The sequence below is a fragment of the Phascolarctos cinereus genome, unplaced genomic scaffold (assembly GCF_003287225.1).
Source record: "Phascolarctos cinereus isolate Bilbo 61053 unplaced genomic scaffold, phaCin_HiC Scaffold_5;HRSCAF=322, whole genome shotgun sequence".
Taxonomy (NCBI): domain Eukaryota; kingdom Metazoa; phylum Chordata; class Mammalia; order Diprotodontia; family Phascolarctidae; genus Phascolarctos; species Phascolarctos cinereus.
In genome coordinates, this window is record NW_027555958.1 from 329,704,178 (window position 1) to 329,720,350 (window position 16,173).

The following is a 16,173-nucleotide window of genomic DNA, read 5'->3' on the forward strand; positions in this document are numbered from 1 at the left end:
TAAGCATCAGTGAATAAAACAAGGCTTTTCTGGGCTACATATATATTTCTATGGAAATGGGTAGCCCCATATATCTAGAATATACTTCCTCATTCCCTCTTCACTTCTTAGAATCCTTAAATTTGTTCAAAGTTCATCTGAGGAGCCACCTCCTACAGTTATTTCCTGACCCTCCAGTTATAAATACTCTCTCCTTTTTCAAATTACTTTGTATTAATTTGTACATAATTTTTAATTGCCTATCTGTGACCATATTACAATATCCCCTGTGCCTCAAATAGACTGTTAGCTCCTTGAGGACGGAGTCTTTCATTCTGTCTTTGTATTCCCAGTAACTAACACAGTTCTTGTCATACATTATGTACTTAATAAATGTTTTTTAACTGAATTAAATGTTGTTTGTCCTTTATTCTCAAGGAGTACCATGACATCAGGAAGGTGATGCCATGAAATGCAAGTGAATTGGATTTAAGTGAAGGAGGACTGGGCAAAATCACCAGCCTCACTTTCTCCTCTGGGGCCACCAGGATTGGGTGGCCAGATATAAATCAGAACAATGGAGATGGCCCACGATGCAGTAAAGGACCTTAACCTTTTCAAGTTAATGGCCTCTTTTCAAGAATGGCCTCTTCTACCTAGTGAAAAAACAAAATCAATCTGGGAGGGGAAGACCCTCAGGGTTTTTTGCCAAAACAGAAATAATTGCTATTTACATTCATTCTGAGCCAATCAGGACCCAAACAATGACCAAGTGGGGTTTAGCCTAGGACCTATTATTGGCCAATCAATGAATTAAATAATCTAATAAAGAAAGAAGGAAGAAAGGAAGGAAGGAAGGAAGAAGGAAGGAAGGAAGGAAGGAAGGAAGGAAGGAAGGAAGGAAGGAAGGAAGGAAGGAAGGAAGGAAGGGGGGAGGGAGGGAAAGGGAAGAAGGAAAGAAGGAAGAGAGAAAAGGGGGGGGGAGTAGTGGAGAGAGCACACAGGACTGAGTTCTTATCATTTAACCTCTTTGGAGATGCAGACTTTCTAACATGTAAAATGAAGGCATCAAACTCAATGATGTCTAATATTCTTTATAAAAATTAATGTTTTATATGATTTGCATAAACAACAGACAGTAGATAAGCAGACAAATTAATATGTAACTGAGACCCTTGCAAATCTGAGAACTCTGGCTCTAGAGGCCCTTTCTACTTTTCCTAGGCTCATTGTGACTGTTTATGATAATCAGGTAAATTATGGACAAGCCTTCATTCAATACCACTCTGTTAACTGCAAGGGTACTAAGACACCCCACTGAGCCCCACACTGGGGCCAAGACTAACCCCTCAATAGCTGAAACAGAAAAGGATTATAACCAGAGGTGTCACCAGGCATAATGGTTTCTGATCATGGCTGGAAGACAGAATCTTTGATGTTCTTGTATAAGAGGCTGCTCTTAGATCAGGACTTTGCACATAGTTACTGAGTTTTTTCTGGGACTCCTGGAGTTGGGAGAATGAGCCCAGAGGATAGCCACTTTGTTGTATTCAGAGAGAAGCTATTGTGCTAGAAGTATATCTATCTGCTCCCTCTATGTATTGTTAGTCTAGGGGAAATAATTTTTAGGTTCATGTTCCTGATCACTATCCCTTCATGGAAAAGAGTGCTTCAACCTATATATCAGACTTGTCTCTCTTTCTATCAAATGTCAGCTACACAAAGACCATACACTGTGACTAGACAATAAATTCATTTATCTAAGCCAATAGCAAATAGAAATCAGATAAGGTATACAGATGAGAATATGCCATTTGTTGTTGTTTAGTTATTTCAGTGTGTGTCTGACTCTTCATGACCCTTTTTTGGAAGGGTTTTCTTGGCAGCTCATTCTCCAGCTCATTTTACAGATGAAGAAACTGAGATAAACAGGGTTAAGTGACTTGCCAGGGTCAGACTGCTAATAAGTGTCTGAGGCCAAATTTGAATTCAGGTCTTCCTGACATCAGATCCAGTACTCTATTCACTGTGCCACCTAAAAGCCCAATATCAGCTAATACATAGAGTGAATGAGTTCTCCCACTGGGAGGGAGATATCTCAGCTCAATCAAGAGAAAGAGTCATGGATTTCACCCAAGGTAAAATTCCCCAAAATCTCTAATGTAGCAAGCTGAAGATAGGGACATGAGCAAGGTGCCAACTCCTCTACATGTGGGCTTATTTCCAGATCCCTTTAGGAACCTCTCCCTGGAGAGAATCTGGACCCTCATTTCTTCTCTCTTACAGCAGAAAGACACTTGCCAACTCTATCTCTCAGGCATACCTGGAGCATTGAGTAATCAGTCTCTACCAATTGAAGAGTCATATGTAAATGGACCTTGAACCTTTGGTTACACATACATATGAGGTAACTGAAGCCAAGACAGGTTAAGTAACTCCTTCCAAGTAGCATAAATAGAAAGTGGCAAAGATGGGACACAAATACATGCTCCAAATTCAAAAAACTTTCAATGCCATGATATCGCTCCTAGGCAGCTTGTTGAAATGAGAAATACTAGATAAGAAAAAACAAAAAAAAAGATTTTCCTGAGCTAAAATTATGGGAAGCTGTCAGATATCTAGGCTAGATCTGTATAAAGAAACAATATTTCTGAAGTACTTTGGGGTCAGAGAATTATGAACCATTGTTATGGAAACAATTTTTATTCTCTATGATATGTATAGGCTAACTCATGAATGGGGTAGAGAACCATGGTGTGGGAGGCATCAATATCCCTTACCAATTGGCCATCTCAAATGCTTATCATAACTTAACCAATGTACATGTAAATGTAAATGAGGAAGTGTGCAGACCAAAGGGCCCAGTACAAAGCCTCCTGGCTGGATGTTGCTCTAGGCTGGGGATGAGGAAGAGATCCCAGGCTGAAATGGGGTCTTAGTTGAATTACAGCAGATGCTTTCCCATCACAATGACCAGGATCCTAATAATGTTGGCCTGAGGCTAACTTAGAGTTAGGAAGTTTAGCACCAATCATAGGCCACTAGTTTTGACTGCTCAGACACGCTCTGGGACTTCCCTTATTCCTTTCATATGGGTTACAAATTTCATCCTTCCCTTGTAAATAAACTTCTTCCAAACTAATTGTGGCTCAGGTTTGAGGAAGGGGGAGCTAGGAACAGGCATAGATACAAAAACCGTATCAAAAATTTGAGGGTGAAATCGGGGTGGTATTTAAGAATGTGGGGTGAGGACTGAGGTCAGATCTGGATAAAATTAAAGCATGCAGGAAGATAAAGTCATGGGATTTAAAACTGCAAGCAATCTTAGAGGTTGTCTAGTCCATCCCCTTCCTCTTTTAGATGAGGAAATTGAGACCTAGAGCATCTAAAGAGTTTGCCCCAAAGTAGGAAATAGCACCACTGGAATTCAAACCCAAGTGGTCTGATCCCAAACTCAATCGTCTTTCCATTAGACCGTACTGACTTTCATGAGGTCTTTGGTCACTGATTGAGTGGCATGATCTTTGGGTCCCCAGATGTCAGCAAGTCAACAAGGTCACCTGGGATTCCTTTAGAATGTACTCCATAATGATGAATTCCTTCTCAGGCATCTGAAGTTACTACATGTTTACCTAGCCCTGGTAGCAGTCAAACTTGACTTTGTTTTTCTTTTAAATCAGTAAGTATAAGAAATGCTTGAACATACTGTTCCCTCTCCTGGCTTGTCTCGCTTCCTGGACAGGAAACAAAAACAGTGTGACAAGACACAAGGCTATGGGGATACAGTGGGTAGAATATTAGGATTTAGTCAGAAAGAACTTGGTTTAAACCCTAACTCTAGCATTTACTAATTGCATGAACATAGGCAAGTTACTCAATTTTAAGTTTTTAAGCTTTTCAACTTCATGTAATCAAAATTATCCATTTTATTTTCTGTGATCTTCTCAATCTCTTGCACTGTCATAAATACTTCCCTTATACTGACAGGTAAAACTTTCCATCCTCTTCTAATTTGTTAATGATACCTCTCCTTTATGTCTAAATCATTTACCCATTTTGACCTTATCTTGGCATACAGTGTGAGATGTTGGTCTATGCCCAAGTACTTTCTAGTTTTCCAAGCAATTCTTGTCAAATAGTGATTCTTGCTCCCAAAACTTGGATCTTTGGGTTTATCAAATAAATTACTACTAGTCTTTTACTACTGTTTATTGTGTGCCTATTCTATTCACTGTTTCACCATTCTATTTCCAAGCCAGTACTAGATTGTTTTGATGATTGCCACTTGGTAATTTAGTTTGCAATCTGGTACTGCTAAGCCACCTTCCTTCACATTTGATTCCCTGGATACTCTTGACCTTTTTATTTTTCCAGATGAATTTTTTTTCTACATCTATAAAATAATTCTTGAATGGTTTAATTGGTAAGTCACAGAATGTAAATGAATTTAGGTAGAATTGTCATTTTTATTATATTGGCTTGGCTACACCAGAGCAATTAATATTTCTCCTGTGGTTTAGCTCTGTCTTTATTTGTATGAAAAGTGGTTTGTAATTGTGTTCATATAGTTCCTGGGTTTGTCTTGGCAGGTACACTCCCAAGTTTTTTATATTGTCTACAGTTATTTTAAATAGAATTGATTTATCTCTTGCTGTTGGATTTTGTTTGTATTATGTAGAAATGCTGATGCTAGATGTATAATTATTCTATATCCTGAAACTTTGCTAAAATTGTTGTTTCAATTAGTTTTTAGTTGAAACTCTCATGTTCTCTAAGTATACAATTATATCATCTGCAACAAGTGATAGTTTTGTTTCCTTACTGCCTATTCTTATTCTTTCAATATCTTTTCCTTATCTCATTGCTGTTGCTAGCATTTCTAGTACAGTACTGAATAATAATGGTGATGATAGACACCCTCGCTTCACGTTGATCTTATTGGGAAGTTTTCTAATTTATTCCCATTAAAGATAAAGCTTGCTCTTGGTTTTAGATCAATACTACTTATCATCTTAAGAAAAGTTCCATTTATTCCTATACTTCCTAGTGTTTTTAATAGAAAAGAGTATTGCATTTTGTCAAAGCTTTTTCTACTTCCATTGAGATAATTGTGAAGCTGTTTTTAAAACATTTATGATTATTTCAATACAATTGGTTTCCTTTGCTATCGTATGTATTTTTAATGCATTTTAAAACATTATTTGGAGGAGTGCATAACTTTCACCTAATTGCCAAGAGGTCCAGGACACAAAAAAGGGGAGAACCCTTGGTACAAAGCTTTAAGGATTATAAAACCTTCCCCTATAAGAACTCTGCAAAACAGATAGTGCACATATGGTTGGTACATAGCTCTGAGTGAGACCATTAATTTCATGAAACTGCCTCTGCCTTCCCTCTCTCCAGATCAAAGCTATCTATTTCTCCAGTCTTCTATCTCTCCTGACTCCTAGCCTGGGTCTTTGCTTTGCATTATCTTACTCTCGCATGAATGTTTTTATTTGTCATTTGTACCTCCTCCACCAGACAGTAAGCTCCTGGAGAACAGTATGTTCTTTATTATACGCCATGGAGCAGAGTACAGTACCTTGCACAAAATAGGACTTGGGGTTTCCTGAATGGAATTGCCTAATACCTCAATGTGAATGGGTTGTTGATTTCCTTTCTCTACTTTGGGAAGCTGGGGATGGGAGAAGATGTGGTAGGGAAAGAAAGGGATGAACAGATGATGAAGAGGAAGATGGGAGAACAAGCAGCAATCACTACAGACTATCTTTGCCACTTTCATACACTCCACGTATTTTCTTGGGCTGTCTTCCAGCCTTCTGGGCAGGATATGTTCAGAATTACCTGACAGGCAGTCTGACCAGTCAGATAAAAGAGGGGACAAGGAGGAAGGGGAGGGAAGATAGGAGAATACAGAGTGGTAAATAACCAATGAGTTGAGAACCTAAATAGTTCCAATTCCAATAACCAGCATATATACTTCCTCTTGGCCAACATCTCAGGCCTCAGAGCTACCTAACAGTGGGAATTAAAGGGATCCTGAATTCCCGGCAGGAAAGCCAGGTTTTGGGCCCCAGCCCACCCTGTCCATTAAACTTATACCTCAGGGCTCCCTAAGGCTTTGGACTGAAGGGGGCAGTGAGATTGCAAAAGAAGGGGTATGTAGCAAGTGGAGGAGGAATTATTAAACTTGTCCCTTGAGGTTCTGTATTTTCCAGAGAAACAAGGATAAAATCAATGGGGACACAGTCTTCTTAAATCCCAATGGCATAAGAAAACAATATATAGGACTACAACAATGTAAATGGAAAGAACAACCAACACAAAACGTGGAAAATGGATGTTGTAAAATTACAAAGAGCATGCACATGGCTGTAAAGATAAGATACAATAACTTTCTTTGCAGAAGTTGGCCAGGGGAGGGGGAGGGTCCATGGTGTGGAACATTTCCTTGTTAGATTTTTTTTAATGTATTGATAGTTTTGCTGGGCTTTTTTTCACCTCTTATTCCCTTTTTCTTTTCTCTTATTTTTAAACATTTGTTGTTCTATGGGATGGTTCTCTGGGAAGAGGGTAGGAGAGGGATATAAAAACAAATTTAAAATGTAAAAACAAAGGATGTCAATAAAAACTCATTTTTAAAGAGTAATCAACAGTGTCAAAGGCTACAGAAAGTTCAAGGAGAATGAGGATTGAGAAAAAGCCATTGGATTTGGCAACTAAGGTCTTTAGCAATTTTAGAAAAAGAAATTTCAGTGTCATGATAAAGTCAGAAGCCAGATGGTGAGAGGTTAAGAAGATAGTGACAGGAGAGAAGGTGGAGGCACCTATTGTATATCGCCTTTTTGAGGCTTTGGCCCTTGGAAGAATAAGTAAACTGGGCACAGTGTGCCAAAGACCCTCCTAAGTTTAATTCATCCTTACAAGGGCCTCATTAGAGGCTAGGAGGCCCAGAAAACAGGAACGACTTACGGGCTGCAGAGATGAGCCCCCGTCCTCTATTCTCTGTTCACTGAAATGATTTGGCACAATGGGAATTTGCCAACCTTCTCTCTGGTGCACATCCAACCCTGAGCACAAGAAATGCAAAACTTTTGTATTTCTTTCCTTGCAGGTAAAATTATGATCTAGTATATTCTGAGCTTTGACAACACACACATATTAATAACTGACATTTATATAGCTCTTTAAAGTTTACAAAGAGATCTAAACAACTGAAAAAAACATGAATTGCTCATGGGTAGGTCAAGCCAATATAACAAAAATGACAATTCTACCTAAATTAATCTACTTATTCAGTGCTATACCAAGCTACCAAAAAATTTATTTTATAGAACTAGAAAAATAATAACAAAATTCACCTGAAAGACTAATGAAAAAACAACACCAAAGACAAAAATGTGAAGGAAGGTGGCCTAGCCATACTAGATCTTAAACTATATTATAAAGCAGTAATCATAAAAACAATCTGGTACTGGCTAAGAAATAGAATGGTGGGTCAGTGAACTAGATTAGGCACACAATACATTATAGTGAGTTATTGTGTAATTTAATGTTTGATAAACCCAAAGACTCAAGCTTTGGGATAAAAACTCACTATTTGACAAAAAGTACTGGGAAAACTAGAAAATAATCTGGCAGAAAATAGGCATAGACCAACATTTCACACCATATACCAAGATAAGGTCAAAATGGGTATGTGATTTACACATAAAGGGCGATACCATAAGCAAATTAGGGGAGCATGGAATAGTTTACCTGTCATATCAATGGATAAAGGAAGAATTTAGGGCCTAACAAAGGATAAAGAGCATTACAAAATACAAAATTGATCATTTTCATTATGTAGGATTAAAAATTTTTCACACAAGTAAAACCAATGCAACCAGGATTAGAAGGAAAGCAGAAATGTGGGAAACAATTTTACAGCAAGTATCTCTGACTAAAGGTCTTATTTCTTAAATATATAGAGAACTGAGTCAAATATATAAGAATACAACTCATTACCCAGTTGATTTCAGACAAAGAAATCAAAGCTATCTATAATCATATAAAAAAATGCTCTAAATCATTATTGATTAGAGAAATGCAAATTAAAACAACTCTGAAGTATCACCTCACACCTATCAGATTGGCTAATATGACAGAAAAGGAAAATAGTACATGTTGGAGGGGATGTGCGAAAACTGGGATACTAATGCACCACCGGGAGAGTTGTGAACTAATCATACCATTCTAGAGAGCAATTTGGAACTATGCTCAAAGGACTATAAAACTGTGCATACCCTTTGATCCAACAATACCACTTCTAGATCTATATCCCAAATGGGGGAAGGACCTATTTGTACAAAGGCATTTATAGCAGCTCTTTTGTGTTGGCTAAGAATTGGAAATATGGGGGATATTCATCAATTGAGGAATGGTTGAACAAGTTGTGGTATATGATTGTGATGTAATAATATTGTACTATAAGAAATGACAAGCAGAATTATTTCAGAAAAACCTGGAAAGATTTACATGAACTGATGCACAGGGAAGTGAGCAGAACCAGGAGAACATTGTACACAGTAACAGCAATATCATACGATGAAGAATTGTGAAGGACTTAGATACACTCAGCAATGCAATGATCCAAAGCAGTCTCAGAGGACTCATGATGAAAAACTCTATCTGCCTCCAGAGAAAGAAGTGATGTCATCTGAATACAGACAAAGCATACCATTTCCCACTTCCTTTCTTTCTTCCTTCCTTCCTTTCTTTTCTTGTTTGAATTTTCTTCCACAAAATGATTAATATGGAAATACAGTTTACATGATTGCATATGTATAACCTATATCAAATTGCTTACTGTCTCAGGGAGGGGAGTCAGGGGATAGAGGAAGAGAATTTGTAATTCAAAAATTTTTTAAAATGTTAAAAATTGTGTTTATATATAATTGGGAGGAAAAAAATAAAATATGATTTAAAAGATAAAGTTTACAAAGCCCTTCATATATGTTATTTCATTTGAGACTCAGAACAATCATATGAGGTATCCCGATCTTACAGATGAGGAAAATGTAGTTGTGACTTGCCCATAATCATTTAGCTAGAGTCTGAGCTAGGATCTGAACCCAGCTCTTCCTGACTCATGTCCAGCACCTTTGTCCACTTTACAACATCATACTGTTTCTACATACATATACGCTGTTTGAGCACATACATACAGAGAAACCACTCTAGTGTCCACTATGGAAATGACCACCTAGCCCTGAACATTCCTCAATTTTATAGATAACAGTGACTCTGACTTGAAAGGTGGCCAGTTCAAAAGTTACCAAGACAGATTGGGGTAGCGAAAGCGGAAAGGGAGAAACTGGAAAGTGAAACATCTTAAGCATCAAGTCACAATGTAACAGTGTGTACTCACCCAGGAAGAGACTGAGAAGAAAGAGGGTCCACAGTCTGGGATGAACCATTGTAACAAACAGCAGGGACTGAGTGTACTACTTTCTGGCTCTGTGTGTGTGTGAATAATACCCATATGGACAGACTTCCTTTTTTTACCTCCAGATTTGGAGGGGGGGGACTGTGCTAGTAGCTACTTTTAAAAATTAAGGTGAAGAGGAAGTGAGAAAGAAGAGTGTGGGGCCTGGGCACTGGGGAGTGGACCATGTTAAGTAAGTTAGGCCTGTTGAGATGGAAATGGAAATGGAGACTTAGACTGTTGGCTAAAGACCATTTATCATGGAAATCAGATTTAAAAGGACCCCATGACAAAAAAATCTACACCTGCTACTCTTCCCTTACAAGGGAATAGACCGCGTTTTACTTTGTCGTCTGTGAGGCCTTAATTGAACAAACATTGTGCAAATTTTTTTTAGATGAATAAAACCGTATTTAGAAAGCTCAGTGTACCTTGGCCAGGTTTGAGGAGAAGAGTTTATCTTCTTAGGGATCAACCCTTTCCTCTCATTTGATCCTTATAACAACCCTGGAAGATAGTTACTATTATGATTCATATTTTACAGTTGAGAAATTGAGGCAAACAGAGGTTAAGTGATTTGCCCTGGGTTACAGACAGTAAGTTCCTGAAGCTGAATTTGAATTCAGGTCCTCTTAACTCCAAGCCCAGGGCTCTGTCTACTCCAGTCCTAGCTGTCTCTCATTTAAAATAAGATATTTGTGAAAATGCTTAGTCTGACATTTAGTAGGTGCTTAACAAATACTGATTTCCTCCTTCTTCCCTTCCCCTTGTGTAGATCATTGTGCTTGTGTCCAGGAAAACATGCAAGGAAGATGAGAAGTGCCTTCTGTGTCCAAGGTGGAGAGAGTGAGTAACATGCCTAGTTGTGGTCAATGTAATTCCTTTCATGTCTCATGATCCTAACCTAATTCTATATTTGGCTGTAACCTCTGCATATTGGACCCTGCTGGGATGCAGAAACAGTGCTATTCCTAAGCAGATGAGTAGGCAGGACACCTGGGACCCATTCTCAATTGCTGCTGTTGCTTGCATGAGACTTTAAGCAAGCCACTTCCCCTCTCCAGGACTCAGTTTCCTCATCTATAAAATGAAGGGAGTGGCTGCCACTTGCCACTTGTGCCACTTTGGAAAAGTTACTTATCATCTCTTCCCTATAAAATGGAGGGAAGTAGACTAGGTGACATACCTTAAACTCTGTGATCCCTCTCAGCTATAAAGCCTATGAATCTATGGAACGAAATGAGAGAGATTTTCAAGTTACTGCAGATTCTGAGTTTGGAGTATATCTTCAAAATACTTCTTTAAGACAGAACTCAGGGGAAAGTTTTTCTCCAGCCAGTACAACAGCATCTATGAGTGAAGGTAAATCAGCAGGTGTTTATTAAGCACCAACTATATGCCAGGCACTTTCCTAATGCTAGGAATACAAACACAACTGGAAAAAGGTAATTCCTCACCTCAAGGACCTCACATTCCAATGGAATTTTAAAAAGCTGAAAAATAAGGGAGGGAGGTTCATGGGGGCATGGTAGAGAAAGACCAGAGAATGAGGAGTGGAATCTTAGCTAGTCTTAAGTGTTATCTGACAGTGCCCCTCCCCTTCCTATAATTTACTGGAACTCCCAAACTGTGAGGAGACTCTCTTTTCCCCACTTTCTTCCTGGATCTAAAGTCCTGTGCAGATGGATTAATACAATCACAAGTCACTTAAGGGCAGGGGACATTTCCTTTATATCCTGCACACGGCACTTCACACTATGCTTGACACGCATGGGCACTTAACATCCCTGTCACTATTGGAGTTGGAAGGGACCACAGAAGCCATATAGTCCAGTCTTTATCTGAAAAAATATCTCTTCTACAATAAACCCAATAAATGATCATTCAGCCTCTGATTGAAGACCTTCCCATGAAAGAGAATTGATTTCCTCCTGAGAAAACATATTGCACTATTTGATAACTCTAATCAGGGGTGTGCTGACACATATTTAACAATCAGTGTCCTAGGCAGGACATATTTTTCAGTTTAATCTGCATCATCAGCATGTTCTCTAGCACTTTATGAAGCCTAGCCATAATAAGGAGAAGGCAGCTATATGGCACAATGGATAGAGCTCAGGCCTAGAGTTAAGAAGATCTGAGTTCAAATGTAGCCTCAGACACTTGCTAGTTTTGTGACCCTGGGCAAATCATTTAACCTCTATTTGCCTTAGTTTCCTCAACTATATAATAGAGATAATGATAGCACCTACCTCCCCAAGGCTTTTAGTAGAATCAAATTATATCGTGTGTGTAAAGTGCCTAGTAGACACCATATAAATGCGTATTCCCTTCCCTTCCCTAGACAAGCAATAAATCAAGCCTTTATTTATAATGGCTCTTGAAAGCCAGTACAAGCTTGCTCCGGCACAACCCTGGCACTAACTATTAGGAAGTTTCTCCTTACATGAAACCCAAATCTGACCCTCTGCAGCTTCTTCCCATTGATCCTAGATTTGCCTTTTGGGACCACAAAGAAAAAGACTAATCTAGGCTCTGATTCTTAAAAGCTAGCCACTGCTCAGATTTTTACAATCTAGCCAATAGCTCACAGGTTCTCAGATTCCTTGATCTGGCCCATATGGCGGATCTTTAATAAACCTTGTCTTTGGCTGAGAAAAAAAAAGAAAAAAGAAAAAGACTCATCTATCTTCCATGAGGAAGTCCTAGCAAACCTGCAGGCTGCTAGCATGATTCCCAAAAGACTTCTCTTTTCAAGGTTAAACATTCCCAGTTCCTCCAACTCATCCTCAGCATAAACTGGAGGCTTTTCAGCATTCAAATTGCCTTCCCCTGGATGCTTGTAAGCTCATCAGTGGTCTTCCTAAAATGTGGCGCCCAGAAATGAACACAACACTCCAGACTGTCTGTCTGATACAGACAGAGCGCCATGGGATCATCACCTTCCCATTTCTAAACATCATGCTTCTCAGGGCAGCCCAAGAACACCTTGGCCTATTTTAGATGCCTTATTACTGGTGACTCATACCAAGCTTTTGGTCAACCAAGCCCTCTAGGTCTTTCAGACTAACTGCTGTTTGTCTACGCCTCCCTCCCCTCCTGTTCTCTGTACCGCTCTGTGAAGAAACCACAGAGAGGAGGTGCGGAAGCTAAAGTGGTAAACATTTCCTCCTTTCTCAGTGTGAAGATTCAAAACTATGCATGCTGGGCCTACTTCGTGAAGGCAGCACAAGACCCACCACCTTGACTACTTGTCAAAAAGTTAGTGCCAAATGGCCTGTCCCAGATTGTGGGCCCTGTGGCTTCTCTGTCAGCTCAAGGGTAAGTCCACAGTTATTTCTGTTCCTGCTTTTACTTCTGGTGCTGCTAATATAACTTCTCCCTATCCTCTGTCAGTCTCAATTGATCTGAATCTAGTCATATCTTCTTTGCCTAGGTCACCTCTATCTGTAAAATTCAGGAAATTCTAAAACCCAGGAGTCAATTCAGATCATAAGTACCATCTATGTGCATATTTGGGATGTGTTTGTGTGTGTGCATGTTTCTATCTATGTAACAATCTCATATAATCCTGGACTCAGGCTGTGGCCTTCCAAACCTCATTCACAGAACCAGCAAATCTTAGCATATTGGAGCTGGTCTTATAGGAAAGAGAATAAGCATTGATATCGAACCTACTAAATACCAGACACTCTGCTAAATTGCTTTAAAATACTATTTGATTTGTTCCTCACAACTCTGGGAGGTAGATACTATTATTATTATTCCTATTTTATGGTTGAGGCAAATAAAAGTTAAGTGACTTGCTCAGGGTCACACAGCTAATAAATGTGTGAGTCTGGATTTGAACTCAAGTCTTCCTGACTCCAGGTCCAGCTCTTTATTTACTGTACCACCTAAGTTGGCCCAACTCTATAATTTTGCAGATTACAATTTTTTTATCTTTCTATTCTTTTTTAGCTTTTATTTAGTATTTTATTTTCCCCCAGTTACATGTAAAACCAATTTTTAAGTTATGTTTTTAAAACTTTGATTTCCAAATTCTCTCCCTTCCTCCCTCCCCAATCCCCCTCATTGAGAAGGCAAGCAATTCGATATAGGTTATACATGTGTAGTTATGCAAAACATATCCATAATAATCATATTGTGAAAGAAAACACAGACAAAAAACTCTAGAAAAATAAAGTTAAAAAAATGCTTCAATCTGCATTCAGATACCATCAGTTCTGCCTCTGGGGATGGATAGCAATTTTCATCATAAGTCCTTCAGATTGGTCTTGGATTTTTGTATTGCTGACAATAGCGAAGTCATTAGTAGCTGATCATCTTACAATATTGGTGTTACTGTGTACACAGTATATTTCATTTTGTACCAGTCCATGCAAATCTTTCTAGGTTTTTCTGAGAGCATCTGCTTATCATTACTTGAAATCTAGTGGTAGCTGTACCTCGACTAGCTGTATGAACTTGGGCAAGTCACCTCATGTCTCCAGGCCTCAGTTTCCTCACCATATAAAGTAAAGGAGTTGGACAAGATGGTTTCTAATTCCCTGCTAGCTCTATGATTCTGAGCATTTTTCCTACTGATCCATAGCCCAGGTCCCACTTAGACACTTGAAAATGTCACCAAGTCAAGTCAACAAACATTTAAGTGTTCACTACAAGCCAGGCATGGTGTGGGCGATCATTGCCTACAGAACAGAGCCAGCCCAAGACCATGCAGATCTCTCCAAACTTGCCTCACTCAGAGCCTGTGGAGAATTCTGCTTTCCTGTGGTACCTGAGGAATGATGGGCTTTATGCTTATTGTTGGGGGACAAGGACAGAAGAAATAGAAAGGAATACAGAGAGTGAAAGAAGCTATCTACTCTATCTCTGCACCAGCTCTCAGGGATTCTGAGGTTTTTTGAAAAAGCTGCTCCCTTAATGCCATTGCCTTCCTAACCAAGCTGATTCCCCCATGATGTCTTAACTTACCACTGTTGTCTCCCTCTTTTCATCTGAAAGAGAGTTTGAAATGTCAAAAACAAAGAAAAAGATAAGTTTACAGAAAATAGATTTTTTTTACCCTAATACGTTAAGTGCTTTCAAAACTTCATGTGGCAAAGGCTTCCTTTTATAAAAAGAAAAGCTAGTTCTCCCCCATTTGCACTTTTCATAATATAATCCATGCAAATAATTTTTAGTTGTTATTTTATTAAAACATAATTATAAATTTATTCTAATTTAATAAAAATACAAACAAAATTTAAATAACATGAATAATCACTGTATTATTTCTACTGTCATAGGAACATAGATTCAGAAATGGAAGAGACCTTTAAGGTTATCTGGTCCAACCCCATCATTTTATGTTTGAGGAAATTGAGTGCCATAGAGATGAAGGGCCTTACTTGAGGTCAAATTAGTGTAAGTCTCAGAGCCAGCATTTTAACCTGGATCTTCTAACTCCAAATTCTCTGCTCATTCCTACCCTTTAAGTGAAAGGGCATACACACTAGGGGTAGATTTTCCCCACCTTCAATCTTTACATTTCCATGCTATGTCTTGCTAGCTACATGGGACCGGGGCAGCAGAAAGGTATGGTGTTGTCCCCTGGGTTCTGATGAGGCTTGAGCAGGGACTCAGGCATCCAGCAGCACTGCCTGGCCTGGCTTGGGAGTGGTCTGGCTTCAAGAACCTCCTTCACCTAGAAGGAGAGGTCCTCTAGCAGGACATGTCCAGCCAGCCGCAGAAGGATTCTAAGAACAGCAATGCCCTAGCCCCTGACTACCAGGGAGCCTCCACAGGTTCCCATGCCTATATGGGGGCATTATAGGCTCTAACTGTCATGCAAAGCCCCCCCTTCTTCCCTCTGGGGCACAATTCTGTCTTTTTCCTAATGTTTTCATCCTGACCCAGTACCGACACTCCAGTGACAGAGACAAGTTCCCCTTCTGCCTCCCACCAAATGGAGTAAATTTCTTAGTCTCTTTCATTTCTTTTGTCTTGTATTTTGTTTCCAATAAAAAAACAGTGAATATATTTATGTAGGAGTTATACTGAAAAATTCTAGGTGGCATCATGGATAGAGTGCTGCCCCTAAAGTCAGGAACACCCAAAATGTCATCTGACCTCAGACACTTACTAGCTGTGTGATCACAAACAAGTCACCTCACAGGGTTGCTGTGAAGATATAACAACATGACATGCGAAAGAACCTTGCAACCCTTAAAGCTAAGGCATTATTATATCCAGTAATTTTGACCATTGCTTCAGGCACACAAACATACTTAAATGGCCTAGTGCCAGGGTAGAGAACCTGTGGCTTTGAGGCCATATGTGTTCCTCTAGCTCCTCAAGTGAGACCTTTTGACTAAATCCAAACTTCACAGAACAAATCCCCTTAATAAAAGGATTTGTTCCCTGAAGTTTGGATTCAGTCAAAGGGCTGCACTTGAGGACCTGGAGGGCTATATGTGGCCTCAAGGTCTTGGGTTCCCCACACCTGCATTGTGTCCCTTGGGGGTGGGGTAAGGATTGACCCAGAGTTTATGAAACTGCCTTAGTATAACAAATCAAGCTTAAGATTGTGTGGGACAGCTATCCTTATTTCCAATAAATTCAGAGGCTTCTCCAGATAGAAGGCAGAAAGGAATTTTTATTACGATCTCCCGAGAAAGGGTGACCCGCACTGAAAAACCTCTCAGTGTCAGGGTGCCCTGAACATAGATACAGCAGGTTTT

The 16,173-nt window shown here is 39.3% G+C and overlaps 2 protein-coding genes across 2 annotated transcripts in view; one reads left to right on the forward strand and one right to left on the reverse strand.

Moving 5' to 3' along the window:
• LOC110203125 (SLAM family member 9-like) overlaps positions 1-9,413 on the reverse strand; it is a 103,492-nt gene extending 94,079 nt beyond the window's left edge. The window contains exon 1 of the mRNA XM_078156215.1: positions 9,392-9,413. The gene's annotated coding sequence lies outside the window, so the exon portion shown is untranslated. The remainder of the gene's footprint in view (positions 1-9,391) is intronic.
• Positions 9,414-12,568: 3,155 nt separating this feature from the next.
• Positions 12,569-16,173, forward strand: part of LOC110203752 (T-lymphocyte surface antigen Ly-9) — a 39,353-nt gene continuing 35,748 nt past the window's right edge. The window contains exon 1 of the mRNA XM_020980218.2: positions 12,569-12,769. Within this exon, the coding sequence (XP_020835877.1) occupies positions 12,721-12,769 (49 nt within the window). The 5' untranslated portion in view covers positions 12,569-12,720. The remainder of the gene's footprint in view (positions 12,770-16,173) is intronic.